General features: G+C 36.8%; 1 protein-coding gene across 1 annotated transcript in view; it reads right to left on the bottom strand.

Moving 5' to 3' along the window:
- Window positions 1-1,258: 1,258 nt before the first annotated feature.
- LOC136797868 (KICSTOR complex protein SZT2-like) overlaps window positions 1,259-18,835 on the bottom strand; it is a 53,379-nt gene continuing 35,802 nt past the window's right edge. Inside the window, exons 17-36 of the mRNA XM_067054450.1 lie at window positions 18,038-18,668; window positions 17,483-17,630; window positions 16,594-16,808; window positions 15,858-16,040; window positions 14,620-14,680; window positions 12,280-12,418; window positions 11,235-11,270; window positions 10,361-10,518; window positions 9,244-9,423; window positions 8,269-8,349; window positions 7,001-7,153; window positions 6,808-6,832; window positions 6,396-6,469; window positions 5,794-5,910; window positions 4,985-5,163; window positions 4,443-4,608; window positions 4,004-4,081; window positions 3,392-3,605; window positions 2,609-3,014; window positions 1,259-1,574 (exon numbers count right to left, since the gene is read on the bottom strand). Of these exons, the coding sequence (XP_066910551.1) occupies window positions 2,755-3,014; window positions 3,392-3,605; window positions 4,004-4,081; window positions 4,443-4,608; window positions 4,985-5,163; window positions 5,794-5,910; window positions 6,396-6,469; window positions 6,808-6,832; window positions 7,001-7,153; window positions 8,269-8,349; window positions 9,244-9,423; window positions 10,361-10,518; window positions 11,235-11,270; window positions 12,280-12,418; window positions 14,620-14,680; window positions 15,858-16,040; window positions 16,594-16,808; window positions 17,483-17,630; window positions 18,038-18,668 (3,098 nt within the window). The 3' untranslated portion in view covers window positions 1,259-1,574; window positions 2,609-2,754. The remainder of the gene's footprint in view (window positions 1,575-2,608; window positions 3,015-3,391; window positions 3,606-4,003; window positions 4,082-4,442; window positions 4,609-4,984; window positions 5,164-5,793; window positions 5,911-6,395; window positions 6,470-6,807; window positions 6,833-7,000; window positions 7,154-8,268; window positions 8,350-9,243; window positions 9,424-10,360; window positions 10,519-11,234; window positions 11,271-12,279; window positions 12,419-14,619; window positions 14,681-15,857; window positions 16,041-16,593; window positions 16,809-17,482; window positions 17,631-18,037; window positions 18,669-18,835) is intronic.

Below are 18,835 nucleotides of genomic sequence, written 5' to 3'. Positions count from 1 at the left end.
TAAAATTTTTACACGCGCCTAAATAAATTCTTAAAATTATGCTTTATAATCACCATTTTTACGAATTGAACTGCTGAACCGTATAGATCAAAAGACAGGCAACAAACAGACAGATAATATCGCATTCATCAGATACTCACAGCTTGCAAATAAAGGTCATAAGATAGAAAGAAGAGTAGATAGAACTTACAATACTGCTATGGTTGAGGTCTTTTTGAAGTTCCTTGATCATATGTAATTTTCTCCATTCATCGATACTCATGATGGTCTGTTCGTACAAATGTTGCTCGGAAGCGGTCTTCTTGTGGCGACTTTTTCTTTCTTCGTCGCACGTCGTATCGGCAATGAGGAGAGAATACCATAACAAGTCGCGCCAACAATTACTTAAACATCGTCCAACCTTTGGAAAATAAAGTTAAGGAAGTTGTTCACTTTTTGCTTTGAATTGAATGATTACCTTGAAAACGCCCGAAATTCTTAGGAAAATGAATTTGTGGTTAAAATAAAGGAAACAACTCTTTTATAAGAATTCTTGCCATTTTCCATTTCGTAATTCATTTCATTTTGAAATCCGTTAAATACACTTATTGATATCCCCGATTGCTATCTGAGCCTGATACTTTCTGATGACGTCAAGGTGATGTCATATTTTGTAACGGAAGCACCCGAAAAAAGCCGGTTTTTGACCAACGTATTCCTTTTTTTAGTAACAGAGAGGGGTCGAATCAGGATTTCTTCGAATGTTTCCGTTTAAAAAATAACAGGGATTTTTCTAAGCACCTTTTTACGTCCGTATACCGGCCAAAATACTCAATCTAAGATTGAGATTTTGAAACTCAATCCAAAATAAATGAGATTAACCTTTTTTGCAACAATAACTAATTATCATTTACATATTCAAGAGTTTTTGGGAGTTTCACTCTCTGAACACCCACAAGACCCCCGCTTCATCAATGCACAGCTTTGCTGAGAAAGTTCTCTTTCAGGCATATATTAGAAATTGAATCTAAGTTTACAAAAAAGGCCCGTACTCAAAGCGTTTAGAAAAAATCCCTGAATAACTTACGCATATCAAGAATATCAGGGTTCTTGGTTTTTTAGTTCACGGTAGACCCAGATTAAAAAAAAAAACATGAAACATACCTTATCGTTAAGATTATCACGAACTTTCGCTAATTCTTTGTTGACGAATTTCAATTCATTTTGAATGTAATTTTCTTGAGTGGTTGATGAGTTGATGGTCGGGTTAGAAATCCTACTCATTATCTCACTGGATGCGTCTGAATCAGGGGAGCCTCCGGATAAATGCTGATCCGGCGATACTCTGAATACCGCTACTTTTCCGGGTGAAACAGAGCTCGCAATTTTTGTAGACGGTAGGCTGGAATCTGACTCGGAGCCGCGAAGTGAAGAAGTTTTAATTGCATTTCCTCTGGGATGATGTTGCGCTTCGACGAGATTAGAGTTCCACGAGGGAAGTCTACGTAGAGCACCCGCACTGTGAACTTCAGGTATAAATACAGTTTCGTTTGATTCGCTGGTGTCGCTGAACCGAACACGTGTCTTTGGTTTCACTGTAAAATGAGAAAAGTCTAAATACATTTATCAAAAATTCTAAATGGGAGTACTAGAAGATTTGTTAGTGGTACCTTTGATCGTAAAGTTGTAAAGGGTACTTGTGTTATTTGAATGATTCTCTATTTTGAAAGATATTCTTGGTCTTTTGTACGTCGAATTAGAGAGTATAACCTGTACATGAAAGGGAATAGTTTATATTCTGTTGACGCTCTCTAATTCGACGTTCGACTATTCGACGCTCCATTATTCGTTAATATTGAAAGTAACTGTCAAAAAGAAACTCTCTTAAAAAGTTCTCTCTACCATTCGTTAAGGTGAGACTCTCATAGGGTCAAATGATTATATATGTTGTACTCATTTTCTAGAGCTTCGAATTTGATGGCCATGTCCATTTACGACTGTGAATCCTCGAAATGGGACGAAGAATTCAATACATTTATTTAAAAAAAAGACCAGAATAAAACCTCCATACTATATGCGAGAGCAGCCAACGGCTTAAAAATTCCAATTTATCTGTTCTGAAGGGTAACTTTCCCTGGAAAAAAAGTATCTGTTCCTTTCTTGCCAGACTCCTGGATAACCGTATCTGTTCCTGAAAAATTTAGGTTCTTGGAAATTTCGATCTGTTCCGAGTTTAAATCATGATATTCCTGGAAAAATTCTGTTTTTATATTCTTTAATTAAGCGCCGAGATGCTTCTGGAAAAACAGCACCTGCATACTCTTTTTAAATTTAGTCCTGGATTCCTTAAACAGGGGACATCTAAGGTTTGCTGGAAAAAAATGCAAATTCTTCCAAAATTATTGCTCCCGGATTTTTGGAACAGATGTTTTATACTCCTTCCTAGATTTTTTGAAGTGCTTGGGAAATAACTGGCTCCTGGATTTGGCTCCTGGATTTGGCTCCTGGATTTGGCTCCTGGATTTTACTCCGAAATTCCCTCTCCTGGAAAAAAGAACAGATATTTTGAAAAATTTCACCGCTTGCTGCTCCTGCATATGGTGCAAAACGATAGCTTTATTAAACCTACCATTGTCAGGGTCAACATGGAAGTCAGCATAAGACGATCCTCGTTGTCTTCGTTTCAATGAAGAAACATTCGAGAAACATGTGCGGACGAGGGGTAAGGTTCTTTCTTGTTAGCAAGCGCTATGAAGAACGGTAAGTTCATCACTTCTACATTCTCTGAGTGCGAGAAATGAATGGCGACGTTGCCGTCATATTCCGTTTTATCACGTCGCGTTCGCCAACTTTCCGGGAATTGTATCGGCTCTTTTCCGACACGTAACCATACGTTAAAATATGACTGGTTGCAAGGTTAGAATCTTCTTTAGAGACTTGCACCTTGACTAGATCGTAAATGTTGGCGTTCAGAATAAAGTAATCGTAAACAGTAGCTGGCGTGAGGTCGTCAGAGCAGGGCACACTGATCGAACCTAAATGAATAATGAAAATTTAATAAAGCGCCTGAAATGTGTTCTAATTTTGACGATCAATTTTCCGAAGTGACGGCCTAAAAGTCGGAACAAGATGATCGGGAGAAAAACTATTCAAAAGAAATTGAAATATTGACTTTACTGGTGGTAGAACTTTAAAACTGAGACAAGATTTGTTGTCTAACGTCCAGCCGTGTAAGACATAACAAACGTCCGTCTCGATTTTTACATTTACAAGAAGACCCTAAAGTCAGCTTCTCAATTCCGGCCAACTAAAATCTTTTGAAAGCGGTGTAATGCGTCGAAAGCGCTAGATTTAATTTTTCTTGCACACTTGTGATGTAGCGCCGGACAAAGCCACACAGTTCTTTGGTTACCTTCAGCTAATATACATCTGCAGAATTTCGGTGGTCTTGGATATTCTTTGATGATCAACATCATTAGCTTGTGGACCGGGTACGTCTTTTTGAAGCGGGAATGTCTACCGGACAAATGGTTTTGTATTTCTCGGATGTGGAAATCATACGTAAATGAACGTAAATGTGTAAGGTCTTTGTAACGGTTGACGTCGTTGAAAAATTGTCGGACGTCCTAAACAGAGAGATGAAATCATTCATTTATTTTCATACCAAACAACGTTTACTCAAACCATCATAATAATTTCTTTAGTCATATTAAATTGAGGTAGTAAATTGGGGCTGAAGATGAGTCTCTTAAATTGGCATTATTTTCAATTTGACAATTTTAACTTTTTTCATTTCGATTTGATAACGGCGATAATAATACGGCGATAATAGAGTAGAGTCTCTTTAACCTCTACAAATCGAGTGTCTCCTTAATTCGAACAAGCATGCTGATACTTTCAGTCAACAATACCTCATGAACCTTAGTCCATAACTCGAAATTTCCGTAACTCGAACAAATTTGCGTTCCCCGTGCGTGTTCGAGTTATGGAGACTCAACTGTAAGAGTATTTTCGTAAGACTTACACTTTTAGTGACAGTGACCATTTTGGTGCATAAAGAACGTATTTGAAATGCTGACATCTTGTAACATAAGTGGTTATGCTGAAGAAAGTATATTGTAATCAAAGTTAAATACAGTTATTTAAGTCAAAAGATTTTAACCGAATAAAGAATATCCATAAAAATGATCATTGTTCAAAGTTGAAACTGTGACTACAAATAGCCTAAAATTGCTGTTACTTAGGTTGACAGGTTCCATTAGTTCTATTTGTTCTACCAACTTTTTCTTTGAACGGATTCCACTATGCGCCAATCCTTTTTCGTCAGAACGTTTCAAGAAATAGATGCGCTCTTTCTATACCCCCTTTTGCAAGCTGTTTAGATTTTAACAAAGATTGATTTCTTATTTTTAATCAATTTAAGCCTTTCGATGTGACTTTCCAGCACAGCTGGCTTATTTTACCTTGAAGAATACATCCATTAGAATAATACCACCGTTAGTGGTTTTCTGTAAGCGGAAGACGGAAGGCCGTTGTTCCGGTTTATTGGCCGTCTCCGTTACTTCTAGTGTCCGGTTTGCTGTGCGGATGGAATGGGTTCGTTGATGGCCACGCCCCTTTTGCGTTGAACTGAAAAAATAAGGTTATTTATGCTCTTTTAATTTATGGAGTGAAATGCTGATGGGGACGGAAAAATGTTTTAATCAAGTTGATTTTATTGTTTATTGCTGACAAATCCAGTGGAGAATCTTAAAATCGATGGATTTTCTTCTCAGGGGGAATGAAAGTTCAGTGAGTTTAGCAATGGTACAAAATTTCAGGGTAGTCTTCTCAGGTAATGACGATTTTCAGCTGAATTATCTAGTGGGGAGGGGTTGGAATGATGTCTATTTCTTTGTCTGTAAGGATATCAATACAATGACTTCAGGTATTTTGAGGCCATTTCTTCCTTGTAAGCTCGCACCCAGTCAGCTTTAAAATTTGCAAAGTGTATTCTGAAACTTACGTTTTGGAGGTGATCTGTACAATGAAGAGACCAAGCGTTTGGAGATATTGGATGTATTTTTGAATCAAAGTGGATTTCAATTCACGATACCAATCATCTTTCCCGGCTTCCTCATTTGTCGATGGTTCGCGCGTATCTTTTGATTTGCTCGCAGGCTCCCTGTCCCCTCCAATTTCAGTCTAGTGAGTGAAGATGTACATGAATATTTAGTGGCATTCTGACGCAAAAGATTGGATATTATATAGTTTAATAGAATTGGTGGGAGAAACGCGATAAAGGGAAAATATAAGAGATAAGTAAGTTTCAAACAATCGCGTTTCTAACGTTCACTGACGATACAAGTAGCGTGTGACAGCCATTTCAGTAGCGTAAACAAGGGGCGCGCAAAATTTGTGTAGGAGAGCAGATTTTTATGACACAATAATCATCTTTTTATATTATGAATAAATAATTACAGCGTCATAAAAATCTGCTCTCCTACACAAATTTTGCGTCCCTCCTGTCTACGCTACTGCATCTCTTAACTTTGACGTTGGGGATGTTAGTCTTTTGGGAAGTAACACTAGATGTCTCTTTTATAACTCATAGAACATGGAACACAGTGTGAAGGCCAATTTTCTTCCTGGATTGCTCTACTTACCATTCATTCTTCCCTTTAAATGATGCGCATCAAAAAGAGAGAAATTAAAAACCATCTCGGAATCCCTGGATTGCCTCGGTCAGAGATTGAACCCGAGGTATATAAGGCATCGGAGCCGAACGCTCTACCTTTACAGTACGGTTTGCTCAATGCTAAAGGTAACAAATACCTTGAGAATATTTTGAACTCCACATATTTCAAACTTCTCGTGATCTTTGAACATGACTGGCGCGTCACAATAATGCAAATAACGAGATCGTCGTTGCAATAAATGCAACTTGTCTTCCTGTAATAAAAGAAAAGAAAAAAGTTGGTTACCAAGCTGATAGATGTTTGGGCAAAAAACTCAAAAAGTTCAATTTGAAAAGAGAAGTCGAATACAGTTTACACTTGGGCAAAAAGAGGTACAGGAATGTCTCGCTGTCGCTGCTCTATGAGTTCCAGGTAGGGTTGCAAAAACACCAAAATAGAAAAATCAGTCCCTCGTAGGGTACCTTCTGAAGGAATATGCAAAGAATATGGAAAATTTTGAGAAGATTTTGGAATTTCATTCCCATTCAGGGTTACTTTTTTCAAAAAAGAAAAAAAAAAAAAAACACGTAAATGTCCATTTTTCAAACTTCAGCGACACACCCCCGTCAGTCGGCAAGGGTAGTACACACCGGGGTTTCATGTTAACAGTGACTTTCAATATTATCGAATAATGGAGCGTCCTCAGTAACCTTTTTGCCTTTTTGCAGCTTTTTGAGAAAAAATGCGAGGAAAACTTACAGAGATGGGCACATGAGCACCTTCCTGTTTCCACGCATCAAAGATTTCCTTCAATCTCGACTCCTGGTATGCCACTAAAAGAAATTAAGAAATATACCAAAGACTTTTCCTTCTTTTTTTTAGTCAGACAATCAGAATCGCAGATCTCTACCAAACCGCAGATAGTTATGTAGATATTATAAGGAGCACGAATCCGTTAGGGAATGCTAATAGCTTAAGGAGAGGTTGGTTCAATTCTACTTTCAATATCTTGAAAAAGTAGCAACCTTTACAGGAAATAGTTCAGGAATCGGTTCCTGTTTATCAGACACCAGGGTCGACTGACGCGAAAATGACGACTTTCGTCTTGGCGAGGTCAAACCAGAGCCAAGGATCCGGACCAAGGATCGATAACGTATTAAAATATGCTCACCATTTAATTTGATGTTCCGTACCTCCTACAAAATAGAATTCGGGTTTTTGTTTTAGCATGGATCAAATAATAGATGTACAATGTAACACAAAGAGTTGAAATAAATCATAATCTTAGAATTTCATTTAAAATCAAGTTTACTTTATACATTCATTACACCGTTTCACCGTTCTAAGTAGAAATCATTAAGTACCTGATACTGCCAAGATTGTCTTTTAACCAAGTCTTTGAAAGTGAAATATTGACATCGTTGCATTGGTTTGATCGGCATGTTGTCGCGGAAAATTTCGTCGAATTCAGGGATGGGAACGCCCGAAGGTGAATGGTGCTTATCTGTGCTCTTCCGCTGTTAAAGAAAGAAATAAAATGTAAGATTCTTCCCTAAGTCTAATCTCCAAGCAAACTCTGGTACTCCACAAATTTACTGTGAAGGCAATGAATCCATTCCCATTCGCTTTCGTATAAGAGCAAAAAGCAACGCGAAATGCAACATAGTCACATTCACCAAATCCCCTTTTAAAGCAGAATGGAAGATTCGTTATGGGATTACTAAGTTAATAAGTTTAATACATGATCAAACATATCAAAAGCAGTAAATTATACTTCTAAAAAGCTCAAAATAAGGTCATTATAGACTAAAACCAAGCTTTTTAAAGAAATTCGGCTTTTTAATATTTCAAAAAATAATAACAATTTACGGAAATTGAATAACCGGCGTGAGACGTTCATTTGGGACCTTTGAATACCGTGACGAAGCACCGTCAACTATTTATTTACCATACACACCGGGTACTCCAATTTTAGTTCGAGAGAAAAATATTTCAAGAAAAATCATTCGAGCTATTGAGAATTTATTGGGTGTGTCTAAAAAGTAAAAGCAAATTTTTGATGCTTTAATTTTCATTTGAAACTCATTGAAACATGTGTATTCCTTTCACAGCGGCAAAACCTAAAGTAAACAAGGTATGTCAGAAAAATTTGACCAGGCCACATATTTGTCGTTACGGCTTTGAAGATTAAAAAGACAAAGGTTTCCCATTTTTATGAATTTAACGTTCTGCAATTTCAAAAATATTTATGAAATGAAGTCGTGCTAACATAAACCATTTACACAATTTGATTCCAGATGCTTTCAAGAATGATTGTTTCCAAACTTTTCATAAAAATACTATTCGGGCAGAGTAATGGTAAACGTGGAATGACGTTTTTCAGAAAACGTACGTACCCTCCCTGGTGGGGAAGATTTAATTTCCGGGAGTAAAACTTGCTTTTTTATAAAAATGTGCTCTATAAGAACATACGTGACGCAATTAGCCAAAAAAAGAAGAATATTTCAAGAATATTAACATAACAGAATTTGGCAACTGAACTTAAGTGAATAGTTTTATATCCTCTATCCCCCTCATTAACTATATTTTTTGGGCCAGCAAATGCAACAAACAATGATCATAGTGAACTTACATCTCTTGCTTTGGGTGAGACTTCTTTCATGAGTGGTACCAAATGGTTGTGCGTCGACGATGATGCAAAGCTGGCAACATCCTGAAATCATACCAAGTCAAGTATTAGATTTGCAGACCACGAAAGAATCATTAATAAAAAGAGGCCCTTGATAAACTCTATCGATTAACTAACGATCGATTTACTTGGCTGCAGGAGATTTGTGAATTCTAAACAGGGGGGGGTCATGCAGTTATTATATAAACACTATGACAATCACTACCGTGGTGGTATATAAACCAAAATTTGGGAAAACAGTTACTCCACCAGTGGACTAACTGCAACATGGGTGGTGCCTAAGCCCAAAATTGTCGATTTTGGTAGGATATGGTGTACTAAGTGAGCACATTTTTCAATTTTTCACTTAAAATTTTAGGTTTTTAAAAAATCCGGAAGTAAAAAAATTCAAAACATTTTTTTCAAAAGTCAAAAAAAAATCACAAAGTTATTTCTTCAATCAAGGCATGAAAGATATTTTAACAAACTTGGAAAATAATTGAGATATTTAACTCTTGAACGGTCGTTAATAAGACGAACCCAGTAAAATGGTATCAAAAATGAGGAATTCAGTGAAAAAATTGCCAAATTTGGCATTTTTGGGGGTGGTATACACCAATTTTGAGGGTAAAATCAGTTAGTACACTATGGAATAACTGCAAGGGTGGTGGTGTCTGTAGAAAATGTCCAAAATTGCAGTTACTCCACATAGTGTCAAGGAGTAACTGCAAGACCCCCCCCTGTTCTAAACTCTATTGGGAGCAAAAAAGGAAAAATTTGCTCTGATCTAAGGGGTGCCCAACAAAAAGGTGAAAAAGCTTTGATACTGTAACAGAACTAAGTTTTTCCGATTGCAGAATCTAAAATCACTCTTTTTCAAATAGCGTAACAAAAATACCGCATCACACAAAGTTTTGATGTTCCGTATTGTAGACTTACCGCATCTTCTTTGTCCGGACAATCTCTAACGAAATGTTTATGATGGAAGAGACCAAGTTTCTGCATGAACAAACATGAATTCAAGTGCGTACGGACGTTGTGCCAAGCGTAAAGACGTTTCAGCTGTTTGTCCAATGCTGTGGTGATCTCACTGGTGAAGTTGTACGTATAAAACGTCACCTGAAACGTAGTGTACAATGTCAGTCCGGTTTTTTCAATTCATGATATTCATGACGCAATGTTTTCTACGGAAACATCCCGGTTCTTTTCCAGTAGTAGCAAATTTTAAGCAATTTTTCTCTAGCTCAAATGTGCCACTCAGGGCATAAAACCGGGATTTTCCTGGGTAGAAAACATTACGTCATGAATGCGTAGATATCATAAATAGCCCTGTCAATAACAAATATTAAAAATCGAGTTGAACTTGTCTTCGTTCACCTTACAACATACTCCTGTTTAGATTGGTTAATCACATACACGCTTTTTATAAGAACAAACTATATAAGGCTTCGATGGTCAAAATACTAAAAAACAAGTCACGAACATTTTAAGGCTTCTATGGTCAAAATACTATAAACAAGTTAAGAACATTTTAAGGCTTTGCGGACACTAAAACAACCGATTTCGTAGGAAAATGGAAAATATCCAAAAAACGGTGAAAATAAGAACATGTTAAACATTTTTAGGCTTAAAACTCAAAAAGTTAAGAACATCCGAAGCCTTCAAAAAATTTAGGACGTTCTTATAAAAAAATCACATAATCAAAGATTGAGACAAACAAAGAAATTTTTCACAGCTACTTGAGATCATCTTCCGAATACACAAGTGACTTGCTGTCTTATTAATAGTGAGATCCGAGCTTCTAAAATCGCACCCTTATCATACAGTGCAGTAAAAAAAAGTGAAATCCGTACATTTTCATTCCATTTCACATAAATTTGTAATCCCTTTAAGAGAAAGAAACCTTGGGCGAAAACGTTTGTCTTTTCCTGGATTTACTCAAATTTCAACCCTTCCATTGCTTGGTACAGACTATGGACCATTGGACTAATAAAACAGTAGAACGTAGATGTCTACTACGAGGGCTGTATTATCAAATAGTGTACATAAAATATACCTTTTTATTTTTGAAGAAAGCAATGAAGAATTTTTGGCGTGGTACGAAATCTGACGTGATACAAGATGGGAACTCTGCTTCTAGACCTTTGTTACGATCACTGTGCGAGAGGTTGTAGTTATTTTGTAACGGCTTGAACAGTTGCTTCCCGAGTTGTTCTAAAAGAAATTAACTCAGATATTTTGCAAGCAATACCGCGAAGATAGAAGAAACCACTACCTCCATAGGTCAGTAGGTTCAAAATCACATAAAATCACATATTCGAATTAATTTTCAGTCAAAATTTGAAGGTATACTATTAAATTTTAAAATGAGATACAAAACCGAAGCAAAACTGCTGCTAGTAAAGCAGAATTAACAAAGGAAATCTCAGTTTTGTATGCGTTGAATGCGAGCAAAAGGAGAGAAGTCGACGAGTAAGCAAATAATGGAGCAAAGGTTCAATGCTATCTGTTAAGATTTTCTGCCCTGCTTTTTCTAATTTTCAGACTAGGTGAAAAAAGTTGGCAAAAAGTTGGCAATTCAAATATTGAAAAAGATTGAAAAAAAACAACATTTCATTGACGTCAAAAGAGAGCAATGTATTGATTTGACCAATTTTTTGCCCATTTCAACAATAGACCTTATCGGAGTTTTTAATTTTTCTAAAAAAGTGATGCATTGTGGGATTGTTTCGAGTGTATTACAATAGAAATCTCTTAGGAATTCCTCGAGGGAACTCTATTGTAATACACTCGAAACAATCCCACAATGCATCGCTTTTTTAGAAAATTCAAAAACTCCGATAAGGTCTATTAGAAAAGGCAGGGCGAAAAGTGGGCCGTCTACAGATATTTAGAAAAAGACAGAGGGGGGGGAGGAGTAAAACAAATACCTTGAGTACTCCCTCCTTCTTCATCATCAGATAACTCTAAAAAAGTACAAAAAGAAAGAAAATTGAACGTTATAGCATGTTCTTTGCCAATACGGTCATTCAGTCAGCCAAAAGCTGTTCGCAAGAATGACAAGTTGGTTTTCTGAGTCCTAATCCAATAAGGGTCGACTTATCAAAACAACAACAAAACTTTTCATTTATAAATTATAAAAATTTATATATTTTTTCAGGCGGAAGTTGAAATTTACACGACAAATTGGCCAGAATTTTGCAGAATTTTCAAACATCAAAAAACCACTTTTGGTATTTCGCTAATAATTAAAGACTCGCGAAAACACTGAACGTCAGACAAATATTCCCCGTGTTATTTCCAGCCTTATTTACGTCAGAGAAGACAATGGCTTTGGCTAATGCAAGGTCCCTTCAGTAAACATCGAAAAGCTGATACACGTTTTTTTTATAAGAACATCCAATATTCTTCAAAAGCCTTCGGATGTTCTAAACTTTTTGAGCTTTAAGCCTAAAAATTTTCTTAACTTGTTCTTAACATTTTGGCCATCGAAGCCTTATGTTCTTATATAGTTTGTTCTTATAAAAATAAAACATGTACACTCATTGTTTATAAGAGCAAGTGAACTTTAGTTGAGGCTGCCTGTTTTTATTTTTTTTGCCCCTCTGTCCTTTAAAATTGCTTATTCAGAAATTCAAGGTTAAGCATATTTTGGCGTTTCTGAGCATCATTAAGTTCTAATAAAAAAAGACCAGTGATTAATATACGTTTTTTTATACAAGAACAAATTATATAAGAACATAAGTCTTCGATGGCCAAAATGTTAAGAACAAGTTAAGAACATTATCAGGCCTTGCAGACTCTAAAACACCAGATTTCTTAGGAAAATAGACAAAAATGCTAAAAAAATGGCGAAAATAAGTACATTTTAACACTATTTTTAGGCTTAAAACTCAAAAAATCAAAATTTGGATATTCTTATTAAAAAAACCAGTGTAATACACAGGGAAGGCCAATTTACAAGATGTTACATACCATCCACATCAGTTCCGATACTTAACAACCATTGATGAGCGTTGTGTCCAAGAACAATGAACTCTGTATCTTCACCAGGTAGTAATGAGACGCATGCGCGATGCGGTAAATCCATGGACGATTCACCTTGTTCTTTCGTCTAAAAGCAGTTCAAGGGATAATCAGAAGGGTTAAGGTGTTTGGCCTGTAGAGACTGTCTTTGGTCCTAAGAAAATAGTTTCTAACACAATTCTTAAGATCTCTTCTCTACGGTCTTCACTTACAAGCGCCGCGATAGCACCGTTTGGCTTCAATCCTTTTTGCTTGGAAAGAAAATTACGTCATAAAAATGTAGCGCGCGCGCTCGAAAAAAAAGTTAAATACATTTCAACTTTTTTCAACCGTTGCGTCGGATCGCGCCAATGGAACTGTTTCATTTTTCCTTTGACCAATAGCGTGGAAGCTTTGCCAGATAAGGCGCGATCGCAGCGCGCGCATGTGGAGACCGGCCTTTACATTGAAATCAAAAGTTGTTGAAATTCTATTGCTACAAGTCAAAAATTATAGAAGAAATCCACATGGCAAATATCTCAACCCATCTGATTATCCCTGATTTGAAACTGAAAAAATTATAGACAAATATTTCAAGAGAGCTTTCCAAATAGAAAACAACATTAAAGGTGTACTAGCCGGTACCCGGCGTCGCACGCCGGTTTAGTTGTTTCCTGAACGCATTTAAAGTCCTTTGGATGTTGGGAAGGTGGCTTAAACACGATGAAATCAAAATTAAAGAGAAGAATTCTCTTCAAAGTTTGACTCTATTCCTTTCGGGTGACGTACCTTTTAACCATATTTTGAAAAAGATTTTTGTGGCAAAAATGATCAGAAAACAGAAAAAGGGCGTACCATACCGGCGACCAGCGACGTCCGAGACGGCTCTGCAATTAGATTTTTTTCCTAGCTTCGCTGGCGTTATATTTGCCGTAGTTCTTGATGTTTAGGAAAAACTTTAATGTCAAGATAAGCGGAGTTGAATAATACATATGACACGAGATTCGTCGAAAAAAGGTAGCCGGGGGTGGGTACTTAGGCAAGAGAAGGGTACGTGTATGTGCCGGCCTTAAGGGTGCCTTTTTTGAAACATGGCAGTTTGAAAAATCGGAAAATCAAACTTCAGTCCCACGAAGAATCGGAAAAATAATAGGAAAATTTCAACTTTTTGCCCCCAGAAAGATAGAAATTTGGTCAAATTAGTTCCAAAAAGTGAATTAAAATTCACACAATTATTTCCCTTGTTTCTTCTCTTTATTCTGCTAAGGGTCCGAGGTACAGGGCCGAAATATAGCTCGCAACCATAGTCCCTCCGGAAGGCAGCTAGGACACGCAGACAAAAAAGCGTGATAGTGCAATTTTATGTTGCTTTTTATAAAACAACTTCGTCATAACTTCGATAACTTTTCAAATTCAACGATGACTTAGATTTACAACAAAATAATTATCGACATAGATGTTTAAAGGTCCCTTTTTACGAAGAAAGAACTCTAGTTTTTACCGCCTTTTGAATGTATTTTTAATGTTGCTGTTGTTCTAACAAACTTGTCTTGTGATTCTTATGTTTTATTTTATATTTGTTCTTTTCTTTAACAGATTCTGTTTAAAAGATTTTCTTTTGTTTTGGAAAGAATTCGAATGTCTCAAATCAAATAAGGTCGTTAATTACATTCGAAAACATAAAACAAAAGAAAAGAAAGAAAAAAAAAGAGAAAAAGTCTAATCTATCAATCAAAACAAAGTCTTTATAAAACGGCGCGAATCTGATTTAACACATTTGTGGAGCAAGAAGCAAAAGTCATCTTTTAAAAGAACAAAACATTGCTTGCGAAAACGAAAGTGACACACAAACACACATACAGACTACGGCTATTAATATATAGATTCGTTTAAAGGTGTATTCGTTTAATTTGAGAGAGTATTACCGTGTATGGTAAAAAAAAGGATTGGGCCATTCCATTTTATATCCATACAAGGGGGTGGACAAACATTTCCAGAGGGTAATCCGAGAAATATTTCCAGGGGGGGTTTTTTAATTTTTCTAAGAGGGTGAACAGTTAAAACAGTTAAACAGTTAAAATTTTCAGGGGGTAAAAGACTGATTTTATTTCGTCCAGCCTCACCTTATTGTATGTGAAGAATATTTCGAAGGGTATTTTTATAAATTTTTCCATTTTCCAGGATGTATTCACACATTCTCAATAACTTTTTTTTGACTTGAAAAGGTCCGTCCACTGTATAGTTTTTTAATGGATCAATTACTATACAGTGGAATTTAAAATCGCTGATATCGTGTATGATGTATGATACCTTAACAGCAGTTCGTTCGCCATATAAAGTGAAGAATCGTGTTGTCACACCATCCACAACTCTGTAGAAAGAAGAAGATGTGTATCAAAGTCCATTCGTTTGAATGTGAACGATTTTCTTCAGTTGTAACAACATACTGTATACCATTTAATACTGATGATACAGTGAATTATGATTTTAGCAAGTAAGAAAGAATAATGAACAGGCCTGAGCGAAGAAAAAATAACTCTTTATCCGTTAGTTAAATATTTATAAAATAGACTAGACCTTTTCATAAATTACGTCACGAACATCACTTGCCTAGTTTTGAAATTATTGCCATGGTGATTAACTCCCAACGGATTTTATTAAAACTATATATTCATAAAAATAATCGTTTAATGTCTCAAGGGACAAAATCACTATGGTAATTGAATACGAGGCAAGTGATGTACGTGGTCTATTATGGAAGCAAAGGTTAGATTTGCGTAAGGTGTCGTCTCTACAGATCGGCTACTCTTTCGATAGCTATCTACCCGAAGGTAGGGGAGGGCGCCACTCTTTCTCCCTTGATTGCTCCGCTTACCGTTTACCCTTTCTTAATTGCAGAGAGGCATCAAGTACCATTTTGGGAATCTTTGGTGACCCAGCTGGGGGTTGAACCCACAACCTTGCGCACCGTAGTCGGATGCTCTACCACTTGCTATCCTTAAGGCCTGTCTCCACTTGCGCGCGCTTCAATCGCACTTTTCGAGAAAAGCTTTCATGCTATTGGTCAAAAGAAAAATGAAGCAACTCCATTGGCGCGATCTGACGTAACGGTTGAAAAAGTTGAAATGTGTTCAACTTTTTTTTCGTGCGCGCGCTACATTTTTATGACATAATCTTTTTTCCAAGCAAAAAGGATTGAAGCCAAAAAGTGCGATTGCAGCGCGCACAAGTGGAGACCGGCCTTTAAAAACGTCCACATTTCTCGTACATATAACCCGAAGGCTTCGACCACAAATCTCTAACTATTTGACTGGATTGCACTTCTCATATAAAAAGGAAGCGTGTCCAGTTATCGAAGTGACTAGTACACTATCTTGTTTTTAATTTGGTCAACAGCGCGAATCGAATGTTTTGAAAGTCGAAGGTTTGAAAATCTAAGGTAAATTAAAAAATAATATGGTGGACTAGTCGACTTCAAAACTGGACTCTTTGACTGAAATCTTTGTACAATTTTGTGGCTTCGATGTAGAATAAATTTGGTATGATACCTGTTTACTGCTTTGAAGATTTTTGGTTTCATATCAGGGCTTTTCTCGAGCATATCTTTTGCGAATTCTTTCATTACAAATTCCATGGAGTAATTATGATGTAATGTTCCTTCTTGTTTGTGAATACACGTGTTACCGGCTTCCAAAATCTCTTCGAATATCTCACCTGCATGGTCGAAGTAACTGACAAAATAGATATAAAAAGTATTAAAAATATCGAAAACGGAATGGAAAGGCCTCTTGAATATACCCACATCTCATGGACTTGGTAATTTTCAAAAATAGTTTTCAATAATGCCACCATTATGGAACTTTTTTACCCCTTTTTTACGTGATTTTTACACTTTCCGTAAAGTGAATTTTGACTTTTAAAGCTCATAAGCAGAGAACAAGTTGGTCAAATTTAAAAAGTGATAGCTCAAATTTTAAGTTAGGATATCTACTTTCTAAATATCAAAACTCCAAGCACTTTGGGACATTTGTTCGGCCTCAAGACGTCGGGAAACATCTGAATTTTTTCGTGGGTCACCCGGTATTTTTAGCTGATGATGATTCGTATAGAATCGAAATATATTCTAAAATAAAACAAAATACATTGTTGGTTCCATGATTTGGATTTACTGATTTCCTCGATGTTTTTATCACAAACATATTTTTTTCTTCAAATATTTCCTTAGCCCGAACATATTTCGATTCCCCGTGCGTGTTCGAGTTACGGGGAATCAACTGTACATACTTAGCGTGCAAGTCACCGGTCAAGCCGTGTTCGTGATTCCTTCTCTCCTTCAATTTATCGATCTCTAAACGCCGCTGAATTTCTAATTCTTGCCATGTGCTTTTCTTCTGCTTTTCCCCATCATTTCCGACCGCTTCCCTGACTTCTGCATCCGTTACCAACACGTAACTCATTTTCTCAAGTGGCAATTTCTCCAATTCCTTCACTGTAAGCACCTATGAATCAAACCAAGTAAAATCATTTTGGAGCTACAATCAGTGCCTAAACATATTGGCAATTTTGGGTATTTTAACATTTTTTCAGAATTGGAAGTTCTGGCGAGAATTGCAGTTTCAGTAATTCCATTTTTTCATTGGATTTTTCGATTTGGGAAGTGTTAAAAGTGGCTTACAGGCTATATTCTCAGCTTTATTGGGACATTTTTGAGCTTTTAGATCCTGAAATCCTAAGCTCTTAAGTCTTAAAACACTACTTTCCAACCGTACTTTAAAGCAGATAAAAATCACTCGCGGTTATAAAGTTTTGAGGGAATTCCCCCAATTTTATGCCAGATATTTCGGCGCTGATTGTTGAGTCGGTAATAAGCCAACAAATTTGATTACTCACTAGATCAGATTAGACAGAAAAGATTGAAATTTATCCTCCTAAATAACATTGATTTGGCGTTCTGTTGGGAATCTGTTTAAAAGTTAGTAGGGGAAAGCATCGTTGAGTAGAATATGGTCGTATCCAAAATATTGGACTAAGCACGTCCAGTAAAATATTGCTGGGCGGGGAAGGGACTTTGTTACTTCTTCTTTCTGAAAAATTCGTCACATCTTTTCAACTCCCTGTTAAGGTGAGTAATGACCCAAACAAATCTAGGTTATAAGTAAAATGAAGAACTTACCTTATTTTTGGGTAGTGTTGTATCATCAGTCGATAGTTGATGTTGAACAGCAGCCTCATATGATGTGGTGAGATCGTTATCTGAACGTACACTGGACGTACGACTACTGTTTGATCGTTTACGCGTCAAAGGGCTGTGGTTACTATCCCTTAAGTGAAATAACGGTTCAATTATCATTCAATAACTGAAAAGTTACAGTTGGGCAACGATGTTACGTGCCCCGATAAATTTTTCTAGCCTAGTTAAATAAATCCATATTCACAAGGTTAAGACACACGGCTTAGGAAATGTAATGTATTCGGTGCTTTAAAGATTTTTTATATTTACGGACTTTAAGTTTGTCTTGGAATACTGGCTTAGTACTAAGATTTAGTCACAAGTTACCATCAGATTTATCCTTGTTTTATCCGGAATCAAACTAGCTAAGATTACTAGGCAAGAATTTTTCGTCATTTTATCATGATAAATTCTAAATGTAAAACAACGAAAGAAAGAATGCGCGTTTAAAGTTCATTCTTTCTACACTTTTAGTGAAGAAAATTACAAAATAATTACCTTCCTGATAACTTGCGTTGCAAAACCGGGCTCTCCTTTTTGGTGAAGGAGCCTTCACGTCGCATTGCCGGACTATCTCGCTTCCCGGAAGAAGTTAAATGCGGACTATCCCGTTTACTGTCTGTACTCGAAGTCCTCTTGACTGGCCTGTTCATATCGGAAGGACTAGCCTCGTGCGGTGATCCGGAATAATCTTTCGGGAAACTACCGACCACTTCTGTTATCAGTTTGAGTTCTTCTCTACCGGTGGTAATGACAGCCGGGGAGTCAGATCTTACGGGAGTGCCGGGTTCCGAGAAATGTCGTTTTCCAGTCGAAGATGCGGATGTAGTATGCGAGACGCTTGTTTTTCCAAACTTTGGTGTAGTGGCAGAGCTGGAGGCCGATGACTGGCCGCCACTACGCCCTAGATTGATTGAAGGGCGGCGATGCATGACTGAATCACGTCTTGACGAATGATGTGAGCAATGCAGGCGTGTAGGGATATCACATATGGGGGTGTTTAAGACATGGAATTCCATGAAGACATCCAAGAGAGCATAATTGAAGAAGGTTTTGAGTTCATTTGCGAATTGGTCAATGTTGATATCACCGTTCTCCCAAATACTGATTTGAACAATGAAATTGCGCACTGCAAATGAGAAAGAAAATCTAAATTGTCATCTAACCCCACTTCATACGTGTCGCGTATTGGTGAAGATATCAGCAAATTCAACCGAATGTACCAAAAGTAACGCAAACAGAACGTGAAACTGTAATTGAATTGAAAGGATAAGAATATCTGTCCCTCTGTGCACT

This window comes from Clytia hemisphaerica, unplaced genomic scaffold (assembly GCF_902728285.1).
Source record: "Clytia hemisphaerica strain Z4C2 unplaced genomic scaffold, Clytia hemisphaerica genome assembly, whole genome shotgun sequence".
NCBI classification, from domain to species: Eukaryota; Metazoa; Cnidaria; class Hydrozoa; order Leptothecata; family Clytiidae; genus Clytia; species Clytia hemisphaerica.
Note: the sequence above shows the minus strand (reverse complement) of the source record. Positions and strands in the feature narration are given on the sequence as shown.